Source organism: Podarcis pityusensis (genome assembly GCF_964106645.2).
Source record: "Podarcis pityusensis genome assembly, chromosome: 11".
Taxonomy (NCBI): Eukaryota; Metazoa; Chordata; class Lepidosauria; order Squamata; family Lacertidae; genus Podarcis; species Podarcis pityusensis.
Genome location: NC_138036.1, coordinates 36,791,199 through 36,803,868, shown reverse-complemented (window position 1 = coordinate 36,803,868; position 12,670 = coordinate 36,791,199). Strand labels below are relative to the sequence as shown.

Here is a 12,670-nt window from a genome sequence, read left to right as displayed (position 1 = left end):
GCATTTTATTACCATCAGTCAATCAGTCAATCAATCAATCAATCAATCAATCAATCAAGCACACGATGTGGAAAACATTAGTGTGGAAGCAACCTGTATCAAGGTATTTGAAATGTCATGAGAGATACTGCCCACACCATACCACTAAAATAATCTGTATAGCTGTGTGACTTGGTAGGCAGCAGTAAGCAAGAAGACTGCAAAATCATCTCAGAACACTGACACTTTATTGCTTCTGACTTCTCATTTACGTTAAAAGGCATACGCCTTGATCTCTGGAATTGGGAAATGTCTTCCAGTGCTCCAGTATTCAAAGGCGATAAATGTCTCAGATTTGAGAAGATATTGAGGCTTGACTGGTTTTCTTTTGACAGGTGGCTCGGACGTGGCAGAAGCTAATAAAAATACGACAGGAAGAAGGTGCAGAAAAAGCTGAGCTTCATCAGTTATGGAAGAGGTTGGTCCAGTTACTGGAAGAAGGCACACATCTCCAGGATAATGAGACACAGCAATTGGTAAGGGTTCGTCCCCTGATTTGGCTATATTTATTGTTTTTCAAACAATAAATCTATATAAAATTCAGCATAACAATTGTAACTGATTCTTAGAACAGCTTGGAAGAAATAATTCCGAATTTCCATCTTACAGATGGGAAGTGATACAGTGATTTTCTGAGGACTGCCTGCTTGAGGCTATGACTAAATGGCATATGCTCAGCTCTTGGTTTATACAAACTGGAGGCTGTAAATCACAAAACCTATTAGGGTAGAAATAGTATTTGGCAGTGCGCAAGTATAAGCAGTAGTCCTGCTTATAACACATAACTACATTAGGGCATTGGGGTAATTTTTTTCAATCCCTGCTTCATGTGCTTTGGCTTACTTGCTCAAGCTGAATTATTTCACTAAATTGGTCCTTCCTGCATCTTCCCCTTAACGTGGTACATTATTTGCTTCTGTTCTGTTCTTGAATCAAACTATCTAGATGAAGCGGTTTGTATAGAGTCATAGTTCTGAAAAAAACCCACCATTCTGTAAATCGACAGACAATCTTGCTGTGGATAGTGCCAATTGACCAATGCTTGTGATGTCATGGAGACTTTCTAGCTTACACCCCAAGAGCAATTTTACAATTGTTTTTAAAATCTTGAAAATATGTATGACGCGTAGGATGAACATAGAGAGAACAAATGTTTCTATCCCGTTTCTCCCACTAGTCTTGAATGTCACCAGCTCCACCTTGTGGTTGAAGGCAGGAAATGTTTTGGCTACTTCACCCAAAGTCAAACAGGATCACAGTGAGATCCTTTCTATTTGCCTGTCCGTCTTTTATTCATTCTGGTGATTAAAATGAACTTCAGGCATGCTCCTGGCACTGGAAATTGTAGTATGGGAAAATAAGCCATGCTGCATGTTGGACAGAAAAAGGCAAAATAGCAATTTTGGTAGCAATACACAGTATTCACAATTTTACCATATTAGTTTGGCAATCTTAGGACCAAACCATTGCGCCTACTGTGTGTAACTATGAACTGTGTGACAGTTGTTGATTTTTATTTTTAAAATAAGGAAAATAAAAGTTGAGATCAGAGCACCAGTGTGAGCAGACTGTCTTGAAGGGAAGAGGGAATGCCCAGCTCTTATGATGCTAGCTATTTATTCACTCTGTGTTACCATTCATGGATGTGGAGAAAAGATGAAGTCTTATCTATTTCCCCCTCCCACTGTGGGTGGGAAAGCACTTTGTGGAAGGTGTGGATCAATGTTGACAAATGGCTAACAAGTTCCTCCCTCTGAGCCCCAATGGATACTCTTCGTTAAAAAAATCACCAGAAAGAACCACACAATTATGTGTAATGATAGCTTGGCTCTGATTTTGTGTAGAAAAGTATTTGCTGGCACAGTAGGAGAACTGAATCTTTTCAAACTTGAGGTGCATTAATTATCCAGAGATCACACCATCACTTGTTAAAAGCTTGCTGCATTTTGGGCTTTGTTGTTCCATATTGCAGTGTCTATACTATTTGTTTTTCAGCTCCTCAATGCATTTGAAGAGGCTGTGAATTCCTCAGACCCAATTCCAAGTGAAGAGCATCAAAAGACTTATAGAGAGTTCATTCATTGTTTGTCAAAAGTAAGAATTATTTATTTTGCTGTAAGGTAAAACATCCTACTTTGAAATTGACAGCTATCTACAGACAACTGCCTACATTGCTAATTGCTTCTCTCCTCCTGAAATAAGTTTCCTCATGAGGATTTCAGACTGAAGAAGGCCTGTGAAGATATGATGATTTTGTATCCTGCTGCGAGTTATCCTCTGGAAGTTCTTTGCTTGCGATTCATTCAATCAGGTAGTTTTTGGTTTATTTATTTTCTTTTTTTCTTTACTACAGTACTTTATTTTATTTGACCACTGTATCTGCTGCCTTTCTGTACTTTTTTCATACATCTGAGTTGCTCTGAGATTATCTGGGAGATTTGAGTTTGTCACAGAAGAGGTTCTAAAAGGGAGGGGGAGCTAAAATAAAAAACTTAAATTTGTTGGTGGAATTCAGCGACTCATTAAGACAAATGTTGCATCTGCCCCTCCCCGTCTCTTGCACTTTGTTTACCTGCTTTCTGTATGCTGTTCCAAGAGCTTTAGCTGAAGAACAGCTAATAAGTATTTTAAATAAATGAAAACAATTCTGGTGGGCATAGAAATAAAGCTGCCTTAGTGGTCTTGAAATAATCTCCTTTTCCTGTATTGCTCTGATTACCGTTAATGGCAGCATTATTGACCTCGAAAGCTTTCAAATCCTTTGGCCTCTATGTGTGTGCCATATATGCTATTGCTTCCTTTCTTTTCCATTATGTACCATCACGTGTCCCAAGACTGGTTGAAAGTGCGGTACTGAAAGCTGGTTTTTATTTATATCCAGATTTACATTCTGCCCCATTCTTAAAGCTCTGGGCAAGTAACAATTTAACAAGCAATGTAGCAAACATAGAACAAAAGGCTTGCCCTAAGCCTTATCAAAACAGTAAGAACTGCTAAGGTAAGCATTTTTAAGTTAAAACAGCTTGCTTTTACTATCAATGGCCACTAGCCACGATGGCTATGCTCAGCCATTGCAGTTGGAGGCTGCAATGCTTCTGAATGCCACAAGGCATTCAGTATTTGTTTTGGACAACTCAGAAAATAGTATGTGATGCCAGAAAAATAATATAGCGAAAACACTAGAGAGAGTTTCGTTTTCTTCTCACCTTCTAAACTGTGGCCAAATGGAAATTCCTCCATGTATTCTAGGCAGTTTCACTGATGAGGCCCTGAATTGTTGTCGGAAACTGTTGGATATTGACCCAAGAAGTGGCCCAGCTCTTATTGGATTAGGGATTCAATCTCTCCAAGAAAAAAAGTATGATGAAGGTGAAAAAAAGCTAACAGAAGGTGAGCGATATGGGAAGAGAACAATGGGTGTGTACATAATGTATATTATAGGAATAATATGATTGAATTGGAGTGAAATGCTATCCTTGTTTTTTAGAGAGGCATTATTGAGTCTGGCCAAACTATCTTTTTTCTCCCAGTTTGGGCTCCGATATATTCTTATATGCAATCAGTTTTCAGCATTTATGCTGTCTTTAGGACTCTACACTAGAATGTAAATTATCCTTAGACACTTTTTGAGGGAAGGAGGAGTTCAAAGTTAGTTCTGAGTGACAATTTATGTCCAATCTATATGAAATCTAATTTGTATATTGCTGTAGGTTTGAGGTTGTTCAAATATATCAGATACTAAGATCGAATATACATAAGGCAAAACATAATAGTTGAACAGGTTACTTCTGGGGTGGGGCTATGGTTATTGTCTGGTATTCATGAATTGAAAAGTTAAATAGCATTAAAATTCGAGTAATTGCAAGTGCCATCTGAACTCATGTGTTTAAATCATGTTAAACATGCAAAATCTTTCCTGCCAGGTTTGCAGCAGACTAGCCAGTGTCCGGAAGCATGGTGTTACTTAGGAAAGGCACAAGTGAAAATGCATAAATACAAAGAAGCTGTTCTTTCTTGCAATCAAGGTAATTGCGGAGCTAAAATACAACTTCTTTAGAAAAAAGATAGTTCAACTTTTGATAAAATATCCCAAAGGCAGGCAACAACAATATAATAGTAAAAAGTGAATAAAGCAATCAAATAACTATAGAGGCAGTAGAACAGCAATTTCAAGCAGTAGTGGTAAGCTGGAATTGCAGCACTCCACTAACATGCTCAGCAGTCCAAGGCTAATCTAATAAAGGTTTTCAAGGTCTGTTTAAAAAGAATGGGCTCTTGCATCTGGTGGATTTCTTGTGGAAGATTGGTTCCACAATCTTGATACTAATAACAGAAAAAAAGCCTTCTCTGCCACTGTAATTTTATTGTAGCAGGCAGATGCAATAAATTGGTACTACACCTCAGTGTTTAGTATATTTAATATTTTTTCGTCAACGTTATTTCAGATTTCTATGATCCCAGATATAGTAACACACTAACTGGGCATGCTGTATTGCTGGTTTTGTATTGTAATTCACCCTGGGATCATTTCAATGAAAGGTGGGCTTATAAATTGAGGGGGGTGGAACACATGTTTTATATAGTGCTAATAAAATATAGGTTACAAACTGGTAGATCTTAATAGCCTTTTCTTGAAATTGCTTCATAGGATACAGATAATATGTTGAGATGTCAACCACTTCTCAAGCTAGTGGTTTATTTTACAATCCATAATTGATGGGTGGTGTATCGAAAGAGCAATGTTAAACTGTACGGGCAAATACAATGTCTTTTAAAACAAGTTTAAGTCAAACATAGAATTAGAATTCTTTCTTTGGCAGCTTTAAAGATATTGGGACAACTTAATGAATCTAGTTCCAGTCAGCAGCAGAGAAACCTTGCTCATCGCTTCAAAGCCATGGCCTTGATTAAAATCCCAGGTGTTGACTCTGCAAAAGAAGCTATAAGTTCCCTTGAACAGGTATGTGAATAGCTTCTCCCTCCCCTCTTTAAACAACTTTGGTAAATGAAATCTGCCTTAGGCTTTCCAGTTTAAGATGCTGAGGGGTCCTTTGTGCCTTTATAATTGTAAGGAAGGAGAATTTCATTGAGTCTAGGTCTCCCCTTCATAGTGTTGCGGTGATTGGGGAAAGCTGGTCTCTTTACTGAATACTCTGAAACTATTGTCTGTTTCTGGGCGGACAGACAGAGGAATCATTGTGTTCACAGAGTGGCAATATTATTCTACTATTTAGACTTCAATAAGGTTTGGTTTAATAAGTATTTCTCTCAAAAGGTAGCTTCAGTTTTCTGAAGACTGACATTTCAAACATGCGTTTGGTTCCTAGGTTTTGGATAGAAACAATGATCCCAAGCTTATAGCTCTTAAAGGAGAGGCCTGCCTCAATAAAGGGCTTGTTGATGAAGCTTTGAAGGTTAGTATGTCCCGTTTCCCCCCATAATACAGCCTGTTGTTAAAAATATGACATTGCTCCATATGAAACTGTAGAATATAACACTTTTTATACTATAGATTGCACAGGAGCTTAAACAGACCCACCCAGACTTAGCGGAAGCTGACTACCTTGAAGGCTTGATTCATTATCAGCAAAAGAACTATCATCAGGCAGAAGCAAGGTAAACCATGCTCATTTGGGGGAGAAAATTTGAAATAAACAAATATATATATATATATTCTTTTTTTAGTTTCCAGAGAGCTATTGAAAAAGAAGCTGAAATAGCCGACTTCCATTTCTGCCTGGGACTGACTTATTGGTTTATGAGTGAAGAGACAAGAAAAAATAAATCCAAAGCTCTTACTCAGTTTCTGAAGGTAAACCATGAGGACGGAAATGGGTTACAGCTGAACATATTTCATAATGATTTTTCCTCTTCCAAACAGTGGTCAGCATCTTGATTACTAGCCTGTGGGAAAATCAAGGGCAGAGTGAAGGAACCAAGGAGCCAAATCTTTCTCCTTATGTGTTCCTCCCAGTTCTGGAATGTTCCAGATGAACACACAGTGGTTATCATGAGAAGGAAAGGGAATTGTGAGAAATGCAACCTATGTGTTTCAGGTTGTTCCTGCCACACCTATTAAAAGCTAGTGGTGCGGAAGTTAGCTGCTTCAAAATGGTTCCTGTAAGCCCCCTTGAGGTGATAAATGAAGGGAACGAATACGAATCTCCATGCTGCTTATTAAGCCTCAGAAAAAATTGTTGACATTGTGCCAGTGGTATGCCTACCACGTTATAAAACAACATCAAAAAGAGGCCTCTGCCCCAAGGAGCTTACCATTTACCGCATTGGCCTGAATATAAGCTTCACCTTTTCCCCAAATTCCAACTGTGAAAAGTTAAAGTGCGTATTATATTTGCGACCTTACTTTATGCAGCCAGGAGCGTGGGGCAAACGGTGCCAGGAGTGTGGTGAAGTGGCGCCCGCCCTGTGCGTAGTCCCCCATCCTCTCCCCCAAGGCCGGGAAGGGAGAGAGAGTGAGGAAGGGGAAAGGCCACTAGCAACACAGCGAGGCTCCCCCACCCCCCAGTATGCAGTCAGGAGCAGCGAGGAAGGGAGTGGCTTATTTTCTGGTATTTTTTCTTTTTTTCTTTTCCCTCCTCCAATTTTAAAGGTTTATTCAAGTGTGGCTTATATTTGGGCCCAGTGCTTTTTTCCCTGTGGGTATGTGGGGGTACGCACACCTCTAAACATTTTGTGAATCTAAGTTTGGCCTCATTGAGGGGCAGTATTTCAATATGAATAGGAAAAGGAGAGTACCCCTAAACATTTTTTTAGAAAAAAAAGCACTGTTCGGGCCAATACGGGAAATATTGTGATGTGGACAAGAGAACCAAAAGTAGCAAAGGGGGGGGGGAATATATATATATATAGAGAGAGAGAGAGTGTTATACTATATTATAAAATGTAGTTTATGTTTTGGATTAATACTGAGGACAGTGTTAAGTTAATGGCTCCACAGAAAACACAGATTCTTAGTGATTTTAAGAGAGAGATTGAAATTTCATTATTTCCTTGCTTTTCTTCCTTCCTTCCCTTCATTAATGTATTTTATTTAAAAGATTATGAGCTTGCCACTCCAAGGGAGCCTCCAACTTTAGAAACATTAACAACAACAATAAAACATATCAGTAAAACAGTGGTGTACAAAGCTAGTAGGTTAGTAAAAAAACACACCAACTCATTAAATCACAGCAGCATAATAAAACCTAAACGCTCAACCACATTTTTAAAAGGTCTGGTAAATAAAAAAAAAATACTTCATCTGCAGCTGAAGGTTGATAGAAGGGAGGAGGACATTGCAGGTCTGGAATCTACAACGGAGATGGCCTTTTCCCATTCACCACCCATCTTGCTCTTGATAGTGGGGGCACCCAGAGAAAGCTGCCAAATATTATTTTAAAGTGTGGACAGGATATTATGAGAGAAGGTGCTCTTTTGGTGTCCTTTTTGTAATTTTTTGTTTCCTCAGCTGAAAAGCCTCGTGCCTGCGTATGAAAACGATGGATTGAAATGTACTGTGTTGTTATTTTTCTTCACAGGCAGCAAAACTGGACAATTACCTGGGAAGTGCTTTCCACTACTTAGGTCAATACTACAGGGATATAGCTGGAGATAAAAACAGAGCACTTGGCTGCTATAAAAAGGCTTTTGAAAAAGATAAAACGGATGGAGAAGCTGGAGCAGCGGTAGTGGACTTAAGCACCGAGCTTGGAGACTTGGTACTGTATTAAGTTGGAGCATTTTAATGATCAGAATACCTTTAAAATGCAAACATTTCATAAACATTTTCTCTTCTTGAATGTTTTATCACCTATCACTGATGTTGCAGAGGGTCGCTTTACCTTATTTTGCATACATTCTTGCTCTAATTAAATTGTCACTGTTTGAATGTCTTCCATTTCCTTCTGACCTCACTGCTTACAGTCCCTACATGTGAACAAATACCTACAGCTGAGAATTACACTTTATGCGGCTGAAGCTTATCTTTAAGATGCCCCAACTCAACACCGTAACAAAAAGAACAAACACTGCTACCCATCTGGATATAGTTCAAAAAGCTTCTGTGTGTTTGCTTGATTCTGTTACAGTAGTAGGAATGCTGAGAAACTGCTTCAGAGACTCATACTTAAGCTGAAATGTGCTTACACTTTTGTCTGTTCTTTGTAATTGCATATGCACACATAATAAACTATTCATAACCTTATATTTGTACATTAGCAAACTGCCCTTGCCATCTTGACGGAGGTAACAGAACGAGCAAGTGCTGGGAGAGCAAAATGGGCCTGGCTTCGTCGTGGACTTCACTACTTAAGAGCCGGTCAACATTCACAAGCAGTGGCAGAGTAAGAGAATAATTGCATTTCAATGTCTTCTGCAAAAGGCAATATAAACAGATGGTCTGATAATGCACATATACATTTTTTTTTAAAAAACGGCAAGTCCTCTATGAATTTGACTGCTTGCTGCTGATTTTCAGTAACAGTTACAAACAACCTGCCTTTTATTCTGTCTATGCAAAACATTTGAGGTGCAATACTGCACTTTTTAGTTATAAAAGGCTCACACTGGGCTGTATGAACACCCCTAACCTCTCCCTAAGCAGTGCCTCTGTGCGTGGGATGCTGCTGCTAATCCAAGTATGTTGCAGCTTGACAGGGTCATTCAGTAGCAGCTTCCTGCATCTGACCAACAGCATCTTCTTGCGAGCTCATTGCCAGCCACAGCCTCAACCTGCAGCAGCAGCAGCAGCAGCAGCATGAACTCAGGAACCTTGAGGATGGAAGGATAACATGCAAAAAATAAAAAATAAAATAAATCCTCTGGTATAATTGAATGGCCTCTGCAAATTGTGACAACTTTGGAGGCTGAAGGTGGGGTTGGGTTGTCATGGAGCTCCTAGGCAGCCTTGCTATACTCTGCGAATGCAGGGTGCAGGATTCTACCTTTGTACAGAAATTGGACATGGCCATCCAAACTTGGTTTTTCAAAAGCGTAAGTTACTTGGAGACTTTTTAGGTAACAAGTGACTATTATATGTAATAATGATGATGAAGAACCTGGCAGCTTCCATAGCATTCTTGCATGAGTCCCAGTGAACTGAATGCACTGCTTTTGTGAAGACTGGTGGTTTCCCCTAAAATTAACCATTGGTACATCTTAAAAACTAAAAACAAAACTAGTGTAAATTCTGTTTCAAATTGGTAGCCCCCAATAGTAGCCTGTTTTGTTTTACTTGGGGCTGTGATGGAGGATTTAACAAAAGCAGCCAGAACACTTCTGAATATAAACTACTATTCCAATGTGCCCAGTTTGCAGGCAGCTCTGCGAGCAGATCCAAAGGATCCCCACTGCTGGGAATCTCTAGGCGAGGCCTATCTGAGCAGAGGCGGCTACACAACTGCGCTGAAGTCTTTCAGGAAGGCCAGAGAACTGAACCCCAAGTCTATATATAGCATCTATAAGGCGGCAGCAATTGAACAGATTCTAGGAAAATATAAAGATGCTATTGCAGAATATCAGCACATCTTGACGAAATCAAAGGACTATGTCCCTGCGCTGAAAGGTATTCATGTTTTGTTTTTTTGTTGGGTACAAAGATATACACTATATATTCACTACGCCTACAGAGTTAGGTTGGTGGGGAACCACTGACCCTCCAGATATTGTTGGACTACAGTTCCCATAATTCCTGACTGTTCCCCATGCTGGCTGGAGCTGATGGGAACTGGAGTTCAACAATACCTGGGAGGGTCACAAGCGGCCCAGCACAGGTATAGGTGATTGGAAGTCAGTACAGTGGTACCCCGCAAGACGAACGCCTCGCAAGACGGAAAACCCGCTAGACGAAAGGGTTTTCCGTTTTGGAGGCGCTTCGCAAAACGAATTTCCCTATGGGCTTGCTTCGCAAGACGACAGCCCATAGGGAAATCTCCGGGACAGCGGGGAAGCGCAGCGCGTCTTCCCCACTGTCCTCGGACCTCCTCCCGCCGCCCGGCTTCGGAACGAATCTCCGATGCCGGGCGGGGGGGGGAACGCCTCCTCCCGCCGCCCGGCATCGGAATGAATCTCCGATGCCGGGCGGGGGGGGAACGCCTCCTCCCGCCGCCCGGCATCGGAACGAATCTCCGATGCCGGGCGGGGGGGGGGAACGCCTCCTCCCGCCGCCCGGCATCGGAACGAAGCTCCGATGCCGGGCGGGGGGGGGGAACGCCTCCTCCCGCCGCCCGGCATCGGAACGAAGCTCCGATGCCGGGCGGGGGGGGACACGCCTCCTCCCGCCGCCCGGCATCGGAACGAAGCTCCGATGCCGGGCGGGGGGGGCGGGGACACCTTCTCCCGCCGCCCAGCTTCGGATGGCTTTCCTGAAGACTTGGGGTGGGAGGAGGGTTTTCCTTCCCACCGCCAACATTCAGAATGCTGTTCTGAATGTTGGCGGTGGGGAGGAAAAACCCTCCTCCCACGCAAGCCCCGGGAACAGAGGGAAAGCGCTGCGCGCCTTCCCCTCTGTTCCCGTACCTGTCCTGAAGGCTTGCGGTGGGGAGAAAAGCCCTTCTCCGCACCGCCAGCCTGGCAAGCGGTTTCCCTAGGAACGCATTAATTGATTTTCAATGCATTCCTATGGGAAACCGTGCTTCGCAAGACGAAAAACTCGCAAGAAGAAAAAACTTGCGGAACGAATTAATTTCGTCTTGCGAGGCACCACTGTATAGCTAATTTAGAAGTGAGAGAAAGTGGTAGTCTGTTATTGAGACATGAGGAAAGAGTGTTTTGTAGAAATCTGCCTATTTTGGAGCTATGCATTGTTAACCTCTGACATACCTTAAATATGTGGGAGATTAACAAATAGCTAGCAGAAGTACTTTCTTCTATGTATTCTAACAAAAATCAAGAGAAGAATTCATTCACTTGCTTAATTCTTCCATCATTCTACATCTTGAATGAGGAAGGAGGTAAAGATATCTCTCACCCCTTGGTTCCTTGTATTCACTTATTTGGAAATAACTTGCATGTATATGTGATACTAATATCCTCATCATTCTTATCTTATTGTTGTATTTCTGGTAATGTGCATCTAGGGATTTTAAAATTATGCTAAATATGCATAGTGTCCATCAAATGGTTTTCTAGCATCGGCCATTGTATGAGACCTAGGAGCTTAGTTCATCCTTCTTGCAGTTTTACCGCACATTAACAGGGTATTAGTTCTATTCAGGTCTGGGAGAGTGTTATCTCATGATGGCCAAGACTGCCCTCGCTGATTACCTGGATGGGAAAGCCCTGGACTACATAGAACAATCTCTTGGCTTTTTAGCAAGGTTAGTGTTCATATATTAATCTCCATTAGCAGCTTAAGGGTTGTCTTAGTTCAACAAACATCAATTTTAAACGGTAAAGTAGTAGCAAACACACAAACGAGAGCTGAATCTTATAAATTATAAAGGCCACTATATCCGGGCATGGCCAAACTTGGCCCTCCAGCTGTTTTGGGACTACAATTCCCATCAACCCTAACCACTGGTCCTGTTAGCTAGGGATGATGGGAGTTGTAGTCCCAAAACAGTTGGAGGGCCAAGTTTGGCCATGTCTGAATATACAAACCATTTCCTATTTGTTTCAGCATTGGAGGTAAAATGCATCCTCATGCCTGTTTTGAAAGAAGTTCCCAGCATTGATGCGGAATGATGAAGCCCATGTGTTCATTGGAACTTCCATAAATTTTGGGATCAGAAAGATGGGCAGAAATCCAGAAAGAGTTGAATGCACCTCATTCTCTAACTCAGTAACTGGATGTTAAGAATTAATTGTAGAGTGCGTTGAGGCATATAGAAGAAATCCAGCACCATTGGTTTTTCTTCACAAGTTGATACTTGGGGTGTTTATAGGCGTGTAAGGAGAATGCTTTTTAGTCAGCTGAGAAGATTTTAGCTTTATCTTTTGTAAAAGGTAGCAGGTAAATTAGATGGACTCTACTTTTCTGATGTTTCTTCCCCCTTTCAGAGCAGCAAAGCATCGTCCTGAAGTATCCTGCCTTTGGAAACTGCTTGGAGATGCCTGTAGCAGTGTTTCTGTCATTTCGCCATCCAAAGTGAATGTGAAAGTTTTAGGATTCCTTATTGGTCAGAACACAGACAAATGTGTGCTAAAGAAAAGTGACCTGCTCAGTCTGGGAGGAAGGTAATGTATAGTGTGTGTTATAAAATATTCTACGGCCTATATGTCTGGATGCCTTCACCTGAACTGCTTTGCTAGCACAGACCAGAGAACTATAATGTCAGAACTGAGGAGGAGAAATTAATAGACTGCTGTTTTGAAACTAACCCCCCCCCCCCCCAACTTCTCCTGGAAGTGCTTAATATTGCTTTCCCGTGCTTTGAGGAAATTTCAGTGACTTTGGGCGGCAGCCATTGCTCTGATCCCCACCATACTTCAGACATATTTTCACATCTAGCAATCAGTATACCTTACATCAAAAAAAGGGGCAAAGACCTCCATGCTTAACAGGTATGAGAGCAAAGGGTAGAAAGACTGAATGTGGACATACAGATGTGAGCCAGCAGCCTGCATAGCTACTGTGTGGAACCCCCAAATGTTAGATTATGCGTGCCTTGGGTAAACAGGGAGAGGAGCAGGT

General features: G+C 41.4%; 1 protein-coding gene across 4 annotated transcripts in view; it reads left to right on the top strand.

Moving 5' to 3' along the window:
* SKIC3 (SKI3 subunit of superkiller complex) overlaps nucleotides 1-12,670 on the top strand; it is a 44,153-nt gene that overhangs the window by 4,873 nt on the left and 26,610 nt on the right. For all 4 annotated transcript variants that reach the window (XM_080972249.1, XM_080972251.1, XM_080972250.1 and 1 more), the window contains exons 6-19: nucleotides 375-515; nucleotides 2,035-2,133; nucleotides 2,242-2,350; nucleotides 3,289-3,429; nucleotides 3,963-4,064; nucleotides 4,860-4,999; nucleotides 5,367-5,453; nucleotides 5,552-5,655; nucleotides 5,725-5,851; nucleotides 7,578-7,757; nucleotides 8,257-8,381; nucleotides 9,348-9,601; nucleotides 11,252-11,354; nucleotides 12,037-12,213. In XM_080972249.1, the coding sequence (XP_080828375.1) occupies nucleotides 375-515; nucleotides 2,035-2,133; nucleotides 2,242-2,350; nucleotides 3,289-3,429; nucleotides 3,963-4,064; nucleotides 4,860-4,999; nucleotides 5,367-5,453; nucleotides 5,552-5,655; nucleotides 5,725-5,851; nucleotides 7,578-7,757; nucleotides 8,257-8,381; nucleotides 9,348-9,601; nucleotides 11,252-11,354; nucleotides 12,037-12,213 (1,889 nt within the window). The remainder of the gene's footprint in view (nucleotides 1-374; nucleotides 516-2,034; nucleotides 2,134-2,241; nucleotides 2,351-3,288; nucleotides 3,430-3,962; nucleotides 4,065-4,859; nucleotides 5,000-5,366; nucleotides 5,454-5,551; nucleotides 5,656-5,724; nucleotides 5,852-7,577; nucleotides 7,758-8,256; nucleotides 8,382-9,347; nucleotides 9,602-11,251; nucleotides 11,355-12,036; nucleotides 12,214-12,670) is intronic.